The 14,857-nt window shown below is 37.3% G+C and overlaps 1 protein-coding gene across 2 annotated transcripts in view; it reads left to right on the top strand.

Moving 5' to 3' along the window:
- The first annotated feature begins 794 nt into the window (after positions 1–794).
- The window catches only part of LOC102237480 (cadherin-7-like), a 31,996-nt gene continuing 17,933 nt past the window's right edge, over positions 795–14,857 (top strand). The window contains exons 1-7 of one of the 2 annotated variants that reach the window (XM_023326818.1): positions 795–876; positions 1,002–1,062; positions 5,731–6,103; positions 6,222–6,516; positions 8,244–8,363; positions 10,479–10,646; positions 12,573–12,763. In XM_023326818.1, coding sequence (XP_023182586.1) covers positions 5,858–6,103; positions 6,222–6,516; positions 8,244–8,363; positions 10,479–10,646; positions 12,573–12,763 — 1,020 coding nt within the window. In that variant the 5' untranslated portion in view covers positions 795–876; positions 1,002–1,062; positions 5,731–5,857. Of the gene's footprint in view, positions 907–1,001; positions 1,063–5,730; positions 6,104–6,221; positions 6,517–8,243; positions 8,364–10,478; positions 10,647–12,572; positions 12,764–14,857 lie in introns of both variants that reach the window. The other variant, XM_005813359.3, reaches the window with a different exon arrangement.

Raw genomic sequence — 14,857 nt, 5'->3', positions numbered from 1 at the left:
GCAAGTAAATTTTTTTGCATACATTCAGAATTTAATGATACAGAGAAAGAAAAAATATAATACTGAATTCTTCAGTTTAATGGAGATGCTGAACTCCTTGTCTTTGTTGTTGTTTAATTTGCACTTCACCCCTTCAGGATCCTTTTAAAAAAAGTGTTAAATTATTGTGAATCTGCTCATGTCAAAAAAGTTAAAGCTATTAGCTGCTAATTAAGGCATTACATGTTTAATACCTACATAATTACAATAAGTAATATTGTTTTCCCACTATAGTGGATCATCTACATGATGTTTGATGAGGAAAAGTTGATAGTAAGTTTTAAACCTACTTGCTGAAACAAATTACACATCGATGCAGTTTTATAGAGTATAAATTAATACATTTGAATATTTTCCATTTGTGCTGATGATGTAGGACAAAATGGAAGGACAAACATTTCTGGATTAATTTCACAACCGTCAGTCACTGGAGGAGGTGGGAGGGGGCTTTACTATTTAAATAGAACCAGATTTGAAAGAAGTGTGGAAGAACAGCATGCTCCCTCCGCTTGAATGTCAAAAAACAGATTGTTGGTGTCCTATCACTAGCAAAAATGGTGACCTTACAGTGGATGAAATACCATCTGCTCAGTGCTCCAGCTCAACTCTAATAAGCGCAGGATTGTTCACAAAGACGAGACAGAAAAAAACCAAGGAAAAAAAAAAGAGATAAAAAACCATTTGTAAGTCTGGGCTGGGGCTATCTGAATGTCAATGAAGGCCCCGAGTGTTCTGCAGTGTTCAGATTGGAGTCTCAGACAATAGAGCCTGTGTTTGTTCTTCCTCAGAAAGTTGGAGGAGGACAGAAAAGGGAGAAGAAGAAGAAAAGGCGAGGTTGTAAGTTGAAGGGATTACTCATTGAAAGAAGTATGATCATTCCTCTCTGTTTCTGTGTTGAGTGAATTTCTTTTTATGTACCAGGATCTTTAGTTAAGCTGTTTGTTTATCCTTAAACCCAATAGTGATCTCTGTTGGAGGCAGCCCGGACCAGTGACTTGGCGGACAGAAGAATCACACAAACAGGTGGGTGTGGCGATGTAGTCAAACTTGGTTTCAGATATTTTATGAGTTCAACAGCATAAAAGCAGGAATATGTTTTAGTCTGACAAGATTTTAGATGAGTCCTTTTTTGTTTTCTTTAAAAGTGAAGTTTTACTACTTCTGCTGTTCAAACTTGGTGGCGTTATGTTGTATTATAAACTTATTGAAAAGATTTAGCACTTCACCTTTCCTCACCCCAAAAGTTTGGAAATATCTTAGTCAGTTAGCCATTCAGATTTTCAAACTAATTCTTTTCATCTTTATTTCCTCTGTGTTTCAACTTCAAATCATACTATTTTCAGTACTTTCAAGATGAAATTGAAATTGCCTTTGCTATCACAATGCACTGTAATATTCAGTGAGGTTATATATTATTTAGCAACAACAAAAAAGAATAATTGATTATTAATACCCCAGCTAATTGCTTATTGGCTTTGCTTACATAACCAACATTAGTTTTTAAAATATTAAAGTAACCACAGTTTGCTTCAGTTACAGCCATACAACTGCTCGTATTTATATTAGTATACCATAAAGACCCTGAATATGGTGAAATATGTCACAACTTAGCCCACAATGTAGCATCTATCCTGCACAATTCAAGGGAAGAATGGTGAAAATTACAAGAGGAAGAAAAACAGTAAAACTGAAGTACCTCAGTGGTTACATATGGTTGATACTTTGTTGTAAAAGACAAAAAAAAAATCAAAACTTTTCTGTTTATCTTCATGATTGAGTCTTCTTAAGTACAGTTCTAAAAAACATATAGCAAATTTGATAAAAGACTTAAAATTTTGTATTACAAATGAACTTGATTTGGTCTGACTAAAATGCAAATTGCAAAAACTCCAAGTGCCCAACTTGTTGTAAGTTATATATATATATATATATATATATATTTATTTATTTATTTTTTCTCAACAAATGTCAGTTTTCAAACAGGTTGATTATTTCATTTTTTGGCAGACTGCAGTTTTTAATGACATTTGCATGCACATCAGAACAACAATGCTGGTGAGAACTTGAGCAGAAATTTCAACATCTAACTGAAGCTTGTGTCACAAATGGTCATTCTTTGCGTTAGTGAAGTACAGGCAGACTATTTTTCACTAATCACAGAGCACTTAATACCTTCCATAGGGTGCTGGTTTGTTAGATCTCAAAGCTCCTACTCAGACATTTTTCCAGCGTTCCTCCACCTCGCTGAATGATTTGACATTTCAATCTTCAGGTTATGAACTCAAAAAAATAGAGCTTTTTTTTATTTCTCAATTTTGTTTGTAGAAGTTAATTTTGCTAAAGTAAGCTACAAGCCTTAACACATTTCACATGAAAAAGATATAACCATAATGATTTTTACATTTAATCACACTTAAAACTCATTGCTTAACAAATAACTTAGATAACTTATAAAGTATAAAACATATCTTCTCTTCATCATTTAATATCTCAGCTTTGTACTGTTTTATGTAAATATGCCTACATAAAATACAGTGAGCTAAATATGGTGCACTGCATTCTTTATTTAATGTCATTACAAAATCTCTCAAAATTGAAGACAGCATGTGTTTTATGCTTTTGTAGCCTAATTAAGAGGTTACCAAAAGCTGACTTTAATTGAAACCCCTCTAGTCATGGCTTATTCTGTCGTTGCAGGATTCAAGAATTTATTTAATTGTTTGTTGTTGTTTTTCCCTCAGAAGCAGATAAACAACAGAATGTGGTGCTAATACTTATAAATCTCTGTAAATTCATTATATTTTGCAAAGCAGAAATTATACCTTGTATTTTTAAAAAAATAAAGCAAATTACTATACAAATAAGTTACATTGTGACTTAACATCCCTCTGCCTTAGTCTTGAGACTTTGGTCTCGATTTAGTAAACACAACCTACATGTCAGTGTCACAGTTGTTGATTTACGAAGTTAAATTGTAAACTGCAACTCCCCTGGCTGACTCCCAAATGACCAATTATAAGGATATCTTGTCTGAAAAGCATGATCTTAAGGAAGTGACAATTAGTAGATGCACTTTTCTTTAACAATTTCAAAGAGCAGAAAACAAATAACACTAGTAAATCTTTATAGTGCATAGTAAAAGTAATCACACCTTTAAAACATTTTCTTTCCATGCCTTCTTTTGTGAAATTTAATCTCAGTATAATTTCAGCTGTTCTGAGAATGCCTCAGAGGTTTGTTAATGGACATTAGTGAACAAACAGCATCCTGAAGACCAAGTAATAGAGCACTGATAAGAGTGGATAAGTTAAACTACATTAATGTAGATAGGATGATTTCCTTTCTGTAATCAAACACATTTTGTCACACACTTAAAGAATCTAAAACTCTAAACTTGTCATTTCAAAATAACATTATTTATTGAAACAAAAAATCCATCCGTCTGCACCATTTTTATTTTGGTGAATAAGACAACAGAGGTAGTCGATTTAAGTTTGTGGTTGTAACATGACAAAATTGGAACAAGTCAAAATGATTGATTCTTTTAAAGCACCATAATTTATGTTCTTTTCAGTTGGACATATTGCTAGAGCATTAATGTATTAATTCAGGCAGCAACAGGAATTGATATTAATGTGTCACCCACAATGTCAAAAGACAGACTCTTTTTCATTACTGCCTTGCTTCAATGTACAACATCTAAATGTGTTGGCACTTTAGGATACCTTTTAATGGCATCCTGGAACCATTCCTACAAAAGAGCTGCGTTTTATGAGCTAGAAGACATATAGAGAAATGATGGGACAGTCTCAGCGCATCTAGTGCCTAACATGGTGAGACTGCAGCTCATTGTCATTCTGTCATGTGGCAGAGCAGAGCGCCAGCGCTGCTCGGTACGTATGGGCTGCAAGAGGCTGGCTGGAAATGGGAGGAAGGCCTATTAGATTTAATGAATGGCTGTCAAGCACAGGCCACTCTACATGTTCAATGTGTCATGTACAATGAGGATTCCTTTAAAAAGGAGAAAATATACCATTTAGTCCAATGAATCTCTCTAGTTTCAGGTCCTCATAGTTTTTTTTTCCAGACACTTTAACACATGTAAGTGCTGATATGCTTGTATTATAAAAGCCTCTATCTACAAAATGTGCTTTTAAAACCACACTTTGGTTTAGCTGCTCTTGTTATCAAGTACTATAAGCATGGCTGTCACACACACAAACATGTTTTTACCGTACTCATGCCTCACATTTTCCTTTTCCAGATCCTGACCTAAGTTACTCTGGCTTTATTTATCCACAATTTCATCACTCACTTTCAAAATGCCCCATCTTGTTAAGCTGACAGCCAAACATCTCTTGACCTGTGCACTATTTCAGCCCACTGAAGCATTTTGAAACAGATTCCTTGGTTGGTTGGCAGTTGCTTGGTGTAACATCATTGAGGGACTGTTGTCTGGGTGTTGCCTCGAGACGTTCGGTCCAGGCACACGCCTGGCAGTCACCGTGAAAGACAACAACGCCTCACGATTCACTGGTCACTAATTGGAGTGTCACTCCGCAATGCTCAGAGATATGAATATGGCCTGCATAGACATACAAACTCACAAACAGAGGCCTTCATTCGGGCCTTATCTTGAAATTTAATTTAGGAGGAAGTCCTGTATAAGAAATTGATTTAAACAGCTTTTTGCAAATTAATCTTGACAGCTAATTTACATTTACAGGAATAAATATGGAAACTGTGATGTCATAGAGTATTGATACTTCCACTGTGTTGCTGAAAGCCAGATATTTCACTCACTTTCAACTACCTGTTGTTGTGAGCTGTCAGTTTGAGGTTGACGATGACCAAAGCAAGTGAATAAGCATTTTCCATGGTTTATAAAACACAAAATAAAGTTGACGGGGTGTGCATGTGTGTGTTAAATTTCTAAAGGGTTTCCCAGGCCTGTCAGACAACACGTAAATGGAAGCGCCTTACAAATTTGTTTTTGGCCCTGACATTCATTGTCCTCGCACTCTTGGCCCCGATCTCGCTGCACATTATAATTGGTGCATCGATTTGACTCACAGTTTGTCAGCGGTATATGCGTCTCTGTTTTCTGTGTCTAGGGAGACATTGATCTAATTAGAAGTCTTCATTAGTCAGCTGCAGAGTATAGTGTCATCCTTAAGAATGATGATCTGGCTCATCATCCCAGACATAAAACACAATACAGGGCTTTGTCCACATGTAAAAAAAAATAAAAATAAAAAAATCATGTTTTCACTGACATAAGGAAGTTGAGAAGCTTTCTGTAAAATGCTCTTTGGTTCCAACAATCAGTTCTCTACACACTGTTACTGATTTTGAGGAACTGTAAAGTGGTTCAGTTAACAGTTTTGATCAAGCTAACCTGTTTACCCTCCAGGAATTTAAAGTTATTTCAGGATTTTGCTTTATTATAATGTAGCTGTGAGTGGGTAATTTTGTGTGAATTAATAGATATGTTACAGAACTTGCATTGAACGTTGAGTGCTGTTCAGGCAATATTGACTTACAGTTTGATTCAATATTCCAACAAAGTGGAACAATGTTCTAATCAAGCAGCTTTGCTGAAAAGAATGTGCTTCCATTCAACAGAAATTTTGTGCACAAATATAAGTTGTTCATTTAGCAATTTAATTTCATTGTGAACTGTTATTTCAGTTATGAACCTGCATACAAACAATATCAGAAGATGGGATGCAGCACTGTCAAGATTATGATCTACCGCGCTGGTAAATAAAGGATTACCGACACACACAACCCCCTTCTTTTCTATTGTTCTTTGACTATGGGGGCTGGAGAGGAAATGCATGCACGGACAGTAAAAATGAGCACCCCGGGGGTGCTGGCTGTGGTGACAGTGTTTTCTATGATTCCCGGCGGGTTACTGAGTGATATAAGAGATACTCAGGGTCTGGAAGGCCAACAGCTGGCCCGGGGGTCCACTGTTCTGCACCATCGCCAAAAGAGAGGCTGGATTTGGAAGCAGCTGTTTGTCCAGGAGGAAGATCCGACTTCTCAAATTATTGGCCAGGTGATGCTTCAAACTGAATGCCCGCCATGTCCTTGACATGGTTATTCCCTTTGAAAACACACGTTTAACATTTACCTCAGAAAAAGTCTCTAAACCTTCCTTTTTTCCTTCTCTGTAGGTCAAATCTGACTCTGATCGAGGCACTTTTACTATCAAGTACAGATTATCAGGAGAAGGTGCTGGAGATGTGTTCAAGATAGACGAGAATTCTGGAGAGATCTGGACTCTGAAGAAGCTGGACCGCGAGAAAAAGGCCTTCTATGTCCTTCAGGCCCACGCTGTAAATACAAGGACTGAGGAGCCAGTGGAGCCCCAGTCTGAGTTCATAATCAAAGTGCAGGACATCAACGACAATGCTCCGCAGTTCCTGAACGAACCTTATGTCTCCAGCATCCCTGAGATGAGTCCAGTAGGTATGTATTGTCTTTGCTGTTGTTCTGAGGTAAAGTAAGATAAAAGTAGCTTGTTTTATTCAAATGATTCAGTCTCTTGAAATATATATTTTACTGTTTCAATTATTAACTGTTTCAATTGTTTAATTAGATGTTTTCTTTTGTTCGGACCTACCTTGAGTTTTTATGTGATAGACCAACAGTGGAAGGAAAATGACATGGGTTGTTTGGTCTCCTTTCTAAAATAAAATCCTGAAAAGTGTGGCCTATTCAAGACATAGGCGGGGAGTGGTTCACAGACATTCAAAATCCAATCAGAATGAGCTTGGGTTATTTTTCGAAAAGAAACTTTCTTGACTTCAGATGTGCAAGAATAAATAAATAAATAAAATTGAAACATAAAACAAAAGACCTGGAGCTATATTTGTAGATAAATGCGAGGTTTTTATGATTATCTATCTTTCAGATTTGGGAAAAGATTATTTGATTCTTTACATGTTACTGTGTGTGGGTCTATCACATAAAATATACAGAAAAAACATTGCAGTTTGTGGCAAAAATGAAAAGGAAGGAAAATGTGGAAGGACTGAAAGTTTTGGCAAAGAACTATACCAGAAAACACCCAACAGTTGTTACCTAAATTGAACCAAAGAGCGAAGGAAAATAAACAGTGAGTTATAATTAGATTCTTGACTCAAAGAAGAGTCCTGAGTGCTGAAATATCTCCTGTGTTTCAGTTAAAAATAATGAGTCCAGCATGGTTTCAGGTTTTGTGTCCACATCCAGGAAGAAAGGGAAAGATAACCAATATATTTCCAGACTATAAAGCAGTAAAGGTTTGTTTCATGAATTTTCTATTTACTGGTATGTTTACTGTAACGAGGTTGATCCAACCTTTTAGTTCTGAGATAAAAGGGAACTGTCTTAAACTGTCTTAAATGAAATCCCAACTGAAGACCATGAACAAAGAATTATAGGAGCGTCTGTCATCCACCCATCCCCCTTTTCCGGAAGTTAAAAGTATTGGATTTTCTATCACAGCTTGGATGCTTTTATTGATAGATTTCTTAAATAAGCTTATTATAACCACTGCACTTTCATGCAAAAAAAACAAAAAACATTACCATTTCATTTTGTGTGTAATCTGATTCTGCTGCATAATACCCCCAACTCGTAATAAATCACAATGAATTTGACTCAGAGAGGGAATGTGAAAGGGGAAGGTTGAAGTGAGGGCAGCCGAAAATAGGAAACGCGGCAGTAAAGCCGTGCCTGTGAATGAAAGACAGACCACTCACATGGAAGAAAGAATGAGACAGAGAGCAGGCATGAGCAAGATATCTTAGAAACCAAGGTGAGGGCAAGGATATGGTCAGCTCAGAGAGAGGTGGCAAGTGTGAAAGATAGTGAAATAAAACTGAATCAAGGAGAGAAAACCTGGGGCAATAGGATAGAGAGATGTCCCTACAGGGCTGGAAAGGTTGTCACGCACACCTGCTCTATATTGTGAAAGGCCAGCACACTTCCCCCCCACCACTCCCTTCTCTCTTTTGTCAACATCCCTCCACTAACTCTCCCTCAGACTCGCTCTGCTCTCCGCTTTTTCCATTTCCACTGCCTCCCCCTCCACCTCCTGAGTCAGACAGACAGACCCTGCGGGACTGTGGCATAATCACTTTATTTCCCTGTCGACTGGAACTGCTGCCTGAGTGTACTCTGACTGTGCAATCCGCTCCCTGCCCCCACAGGGACCACGGTGGCCCAGGTGACAGCCACAGATGCGGATGATCCCATGTTTGGCAACAACGCAAAGCTCCTCTACTCCATCCTGCAGGGGGAGCCCTACTTCTCTGTGCAGCCAAAGACGGGTATGGCACTGAACGAATGTTGTATGTCTAAATTCTTCCTCTATATCTAGAAATTAAGCCTAAATTTAAAAGGATAAAGATATTAGGAAGGGCAATTTCTTAGAATAAAATTTTTAATCAAAAATTAAACTATCAAGAAAAAGGTTTTTGTTTCACTAATTCAGTTCAAGTAGCAAAACTCCTATAGCATGTAGATTTATTTTATACATTTCTGGTGGTTGTTTTTTTTTTTTTTTTAGATGTTTATGACTGACATCTAATGAAATTTTCTTTCTCAGATAAGCTGATTATTACACAGCAACAATTTGGAAATATTTTTAGCCCTGAAGTATTATTTCATGGCCTGCACATTCATCACAATAGTACAACAAACGTTTATCAAACCCCTCCTCATGAAATCCTAAAAAAATAATTGCTAAACAGGCCAAATTTTAGAAGAACAATATATTGTAGTGGATTAATGGAAAGCTTAGTGGAAGGATACAGTGTCCTAGAAAAATTTGCTGGAACAGCAGCAGTCATAAAGGTTTTGAAGCAATGCAATTATAGGAATTTTGAGGGAACGCTTGGTGATGCACAGAATGATGTATTCAATGGAAAGTTCAGTGGAAGGAAACAGCATGCTGCAACAAGGAGAGTAGAGCCAAGCTTCCTCAAGAAATTGATCATAGATATGTGGTGCATAAACGGCACATAGACTTATGGCGCCAAGACTGTAGCGGGAGTCAGGGCTTTAGGAGCCACCATATGGAGCGGTCATCAGGAAATGGGCTTCAACTGTTGCTATTCTTGTGCTAAATCCTCCAGAGATAGCCATTGATAGGAAAACAGGCAGCCTGTTAGTGGTCCACAGACCTCTTTTCACATCAAAATATGACATATTTCTTTGCACTCAGAAGCCTAAGTTATCAAAATGATGAAAAATTATTGCTTGAAATATGTTAAAATATTTCACTCTCTTTGTAATAAATCTATATAAGATATTTTTCAGTTTTTGAATTTAATTATAAAAATAAATACACTTTTCAGAGATATTTGACTTTTCTGAAAAGCCCCTCTAGTCCCCCTCTTTTGACAGGACTAGACTCAATGATCCTCTCACCTTCAAACATGATTGGTGACAAATTTTCCTGCTCTTTTAGTACAAGTTACCTCATCTAAAATGTGATTCAACAAGTTTTCATGAATACAGGATTCATGCTTTAATACCGAGGTCAGCCACAGCACTTCCCACGCACATTGTTGACCTGAACTGTGAAGAGCTTTAAGGGGGCGTCATTGACGCTGAAGAAATTTTAAATGCAAATTGATGCAGTGTATGGGAGGACAAAAACGACATGTAACAGAGCCCATTGTTATATTTTTTTAAATAAAGCAGTAGGCAGCAGTTCACTCTAAACATCTACAAGTCTTTAGGTTTGTTGATGATTTCAGATGACCTGTAAGAAATAAGTACAAATATGTTTTATTTTAACATTTAAAAATGTCATGGTGGTTTTCCACTGAGTCATATGCTATATGTGATCATTTATAAGCTTAATGCAAATGCCCAAAATAATTTTACCACTGCAGTTATTGTGGTCATTGTATATCATCATTATGACTTTGTTTAAGACTCTCTTGAAAAAAAACAAATAATGTGTTCATGCACTACTGACTGCATTTAATCCATTGGTTACCAAACATTAAGCACAATTCAGATGAGTTTTAAAGTGAAGCGGTTAGCTTTGGTTTCTGACATGCTTTTGTAAAGTTTAATGTCATGTTATAAAATTACACGACCCACTGATGGAAAGGATGACCTTGAAGATACCAATGGTTCAGTCTGATTCTGAAATTGTTCTTCAGTTTACTGTTGCCCACAGCCTCCAGTCTGGCCAGACAGAAGAACCATTAAACCATCTCAAAGAGCGCTTAACATTTAATTTTTTTTTAGCTGATTAAATTCTTGATGACTGTTGTGGGTGGCTCTCCGCAGGACTGCTTCAGGCAATCTTTGTTTATTTATGTTTAGTTTAATGAAACATATGTACAACCCACAGAAATACACTTAATGAACCAAATACTTCCCTTTTTCTGTCCGCTCTTTCAATCTCTTTTCCATCCACACTACAGGAATCATTGTAACATCATGGGCTGATATGAACCGTGAAGCCAGGGAGGAATACCTGGTGGTGGTGCAGGTGAAGGACATGCTGGGACTCAGCGGTGGCTACTCCTCCTCCACCACTGTTACCGTTACTCTAACTGACGTGAATGACAATGCGCCCACATTTCAGCAACGTGAGTCACGTACACAACTTGCGGGTAATGCAAATGCTGAGGGCCACATGCGCACGTACAAAAAAAGTCTGGTAATCAATGAAAGAGTATAAAGTGTTGCAGACATCGAGGAAGTGTTTCATATTGTACCTACAAGGTATTTATTTGATCCCGCTCCTCTGGTTCGGGTGGGCGGCTGTTGCTGCTGGCGCTGCGTTTGACTGTGCACATCGTGGCATTCAGCCGACGGCCCAAAATTAAAAAGCAGACAGTCGAAGGATGAGATGGGAAAGCTCCACAAATCTGTGTGCACACGTACATGTGCCGCATGCTGGTTGAATTTAATCATTCACACATGAAAGGACATTCGTCATGACCTTTGGAAACAAACTGAGCCTTCTCAGGGATAAACCTTACTAAACGACTGCAGTGGGAAGAAATCAATTCTGCAGGAAAGAGCCAGCAAGGATTGAGCTTTTAACTATTAATGTCACATCCCAATTCATAGCAGGAGCCGGTGTATCCCATGGATTCTGTATTTGGTGAAAAAAGCCTTACTAATATTAGATGGCTGTACTTCACTTTGAACTGTGCCCTCTGCATTGTCACATAATTGCAAATTATTATCAGCAGGGCTATTTTTTTTTTCGAGGAGCAACTGGTTACCTGTTGAGTTGCTCCCAGTAGTGCCAGTCCCTCAAAAAGGAGCCGCTCGAAGACACAATCAGATTTGTTCATCTTCTTATTAGAGTTAGGCTGGGATTATATGGGGTTTGCCACAACTTATCTGGGACTGACACAAATTGACTATCTACTCCAATGTTCTCTCTCTCATATCACTTTGGAAACCTGCAGAATCTCTTTTCTGGCTAATAACAACTTACAGTCACCTTCTGTAAACAATATGTTACTGGATAAATATTTTTGTTGTATTTTACAGTAGCTGTCACAAGCATTCATACCCCTCAATCTTTTATTACTTTTTCATGTTACAACCACAGATTTTCTAATCTGGATGAAGGCATTCTAATACATCAACAGCCTTGATCTAAACCATTTTGTTGCAGCTCTGATTATATGCTTAACACTAGAACTATCAAAGATTCCCAAAATGGGAATCTTCGTCCAGGTGTTGATGGAAAGTGAACCTGCATCCTTGTCAAGTCTTCTGCAGTGTCTTAATAGTTGTTTTTTTTCTAGGATTGCTCTGTATTCAGCTCCAGCTATCTTTCCACTAACTCTGATAAACCTGATTGTCTATGCTGAAGAAAAGCATTCCAAGATAATAATGCTGCCACCACCACATTTCACTATGAGAATGTTCAAGGTTAACTGGCTATTTTGTAATTTCTCCATGTGTAGTGTTTTGCATGTAGGCTGGAAATTTAAACAATTTTCTCGTCTGCCCAGAGCATTCTCTACCATGTTTGCTGTATCCGTTACATGACTTGAGGCATTTTTGAAAATTGAACTTCCTACGAGTTTTTTTTTAAACTACACAATATTAGAAAATCATACACATGGCAATGTTTTTGTAAAACATTGCCATGTGCATTGTACACACTAGTATTGCAATTGTCACTATTTCTGGTGTGGCCCCAGTTTCAACAATGGCATTCTTGTTTGTCAGTCTTTCATAAAGGACAGTTTTATAGAGAGAACCACCTGTACTGCAGTTTCTCCTGCTGCTGCTTTTTATGGACCTCTTGGTAGTGTCACTATTTTTTCTTTCTTTTTTGTAAAACATTTTGAAAACTATGCATGACTTTTGTTAATCTTCACACCCATGTGCAATTATGTCTTGGACTTTCTTATAAAAACCTTAAAGTACAACAAAGTTTGTTGTTGTGACTCGATAAAATGTGGTCAATCTATTATATGCTGACTTTCACTTCCAAAGGCATAAAGTAACACTAAAATATATCTATACCTCTCCTCTTTCCATAGATGTGTACACTTTTGCTTTGCCTGAAAATGCAGCAGTTGGGACCACAGTGGGTAGAATCATGGCAGAAGATGGAGACATTGGCAGTAACGCCAAAATGACATACCGCCTGGAAGATGACCTGATAGAAAGCTCCACTTTTATCATTGAAACAGACCCAGTGACGCAGGAAGGAGTGATTCTTTTGGGAATGGTACGTACAGCATATGTGCAATTTGCTTTACATTTACAGGTAGATCTCAAAAAAATGTTATCTAACGAAAACTTTTCAGATTTTTTGCCACTCATTTCAAAAAGGAAACTCATATATTTTGTAGGTTAATTACACATCGAGTGAAATATGGCCTCAATTTTCACGAGCTGCTGCATTAATCCTGCCTGGAATGGAGGCGATCAGCCTGTGGTTCTGCTGAGGTGTAATAGAAGCCCAGGTTGCTTTGATAGCAACGTTTAGCTCATCTGCATTGTTTGGTCTTCTTCTTGACAATATCCCAAATATTCACTGAAAGGTTGTTGATCTAGACAGAGAGAACACTTAGAGGTTCAAGAAACCACCGTACTTATCATACACTGGGGGAAGCCCTGCTCTTGTAGATCAGCTGTGGATATTTGTAGTCACAGCATTTCTTTTTCATTGCCATTTGGCCATGGTTGAAATAAGCATCTTTGCTTAATATATACATTTACATTATACCAGTTATCTTCCTATGGAAAATATGTTTTACTCCTTCTTTTATTTTTCTTTCTTCTTTGTCTGAAAGTGACTGTGACTTTAAGAAAAAAAAAACATTCTGTAAATTCATTGAATAGTTGGTTGCCCTTTACACTGGATTTAGACTGCCATATGGTCTGTAATACCTTCAAGACTGTTCAAACAAGTGTCTATTGGGTTAAAATTGAAAACCTATGTTTAGGTGTTAAGACAACTGTGACTCCACCTGTATTACATCTGCCCTAGGATGCTCTCTAATATCTCTGTCACACTATTGCATATCCTTTCTGTATTCCAGTGGTGGAGAAATACATATTATCCTAGAAAAATAATGGTTTGGAATCACAATATATGTATTTGACAGTTATACCAAATTTGATCACCAGATACATTGTCACAGATTTATTTGGGCTCACCACTAAAATATTGCAGCAATGAATCAACAATAACATTATGTTTTTTCTACATTTTTTGCCGTCTTAAAGCATTGCTCACCTCACCATGTCAGATGCAGTAAAACTGAGAGCTTGATTTACTTTCTGATCAAGTAGCTGCCCATGTGTAACCACTCATTGATCATTGAAATGAAATTTCCAGGTGATTGATTAATCTGTAAATACAACAAAAGTAAAAAAGAAAAAGCCATCATTGCGAAAGTTAAGTAAACATTTTGATGCAGCAGAACACTATAAATTCCATAACTAACCTCATATTTGAAAATGGGAGTATGTCAAAAACTTAATATTTTATACTTTTGCCAAATCCCAGAAAATCCAAAGCTTTTGTGTCTTCTTTTGATCATTCGGAACTGATCTCATCAAGGCTCTAAAGCATGAAGCTGTAAATATTATGTATTTGTATGATGCTAGGTTTTCTCTGACAGTGTGGCAGATTATTTTCATATTTGAACTGCAGCATAAAAAAATGCTATTTTTTTCAAATTCTTAGCAAACAGTGCTAAATGCACAATTTGAAGTTGGCTGTGTTTCCCTCACAATTGGATCCCTTTTCTATGACTGGATTTTTGTTGACATGGGGGTTTTGGAATACTTGTTTTAACTTTCTGGTAATATTCCTTCAGTTATCTCACCACAAAGGTAAAGAAGAGGGGCGACCTGAGTCCTATAGTAGCCTTGTCTCTATTGTTTCCAGTGCAGGGATTTGCATGATGGTTTCTAACCATGGCCACTCTTCTTTCAAAACCTGTGATGACCAACACATGTAGATTACTGCTGCTACCAGCCAATCCCCACACCGATGACCTAGATACTGTATGTTGCCATCATGATAATGAACTAACACGACTGCTCCACAGATAATTTGTAAGTGCTCAAAGGAGACATAACAGGAAACTCTCACTCCATCACTCTCTCATACTCCATAATAAGGAACGCCACAACATCCTATAAACCTCCCCAAGATTCAGCAAAGATGTTTCACATTGTAGCTGATTTTTGAACTGATGAAATGCAGCAAAGTCTGAGTTCATTCAACTGGACGCATTTGAAATGTTTAAGACAGTAGAAAAAAAATGCATTAATATTTAATGAGTAGAATGCATTCAATTTTTCCTTG

The sequence above is a fragment of the Xiphophorus maculatus genome, chromosome 21 (genome assembly GCF_002775205.1).
Source record: "Xiphophorus maculatus strain JP 163 A chromosome 21, X_maculatus-5.0-male, whole genome shotgun sequence".
Lineage (NCBI taxonomy): Eukaryota > Metazoa > Chordata > Actinopteri > Cyprinodontiformes > Poeciliidae > Xiphophorus > Xiphophorus maculatus.
This window is presented reverse-complemented; position numbering and strand designations above follow the sequence as displayed.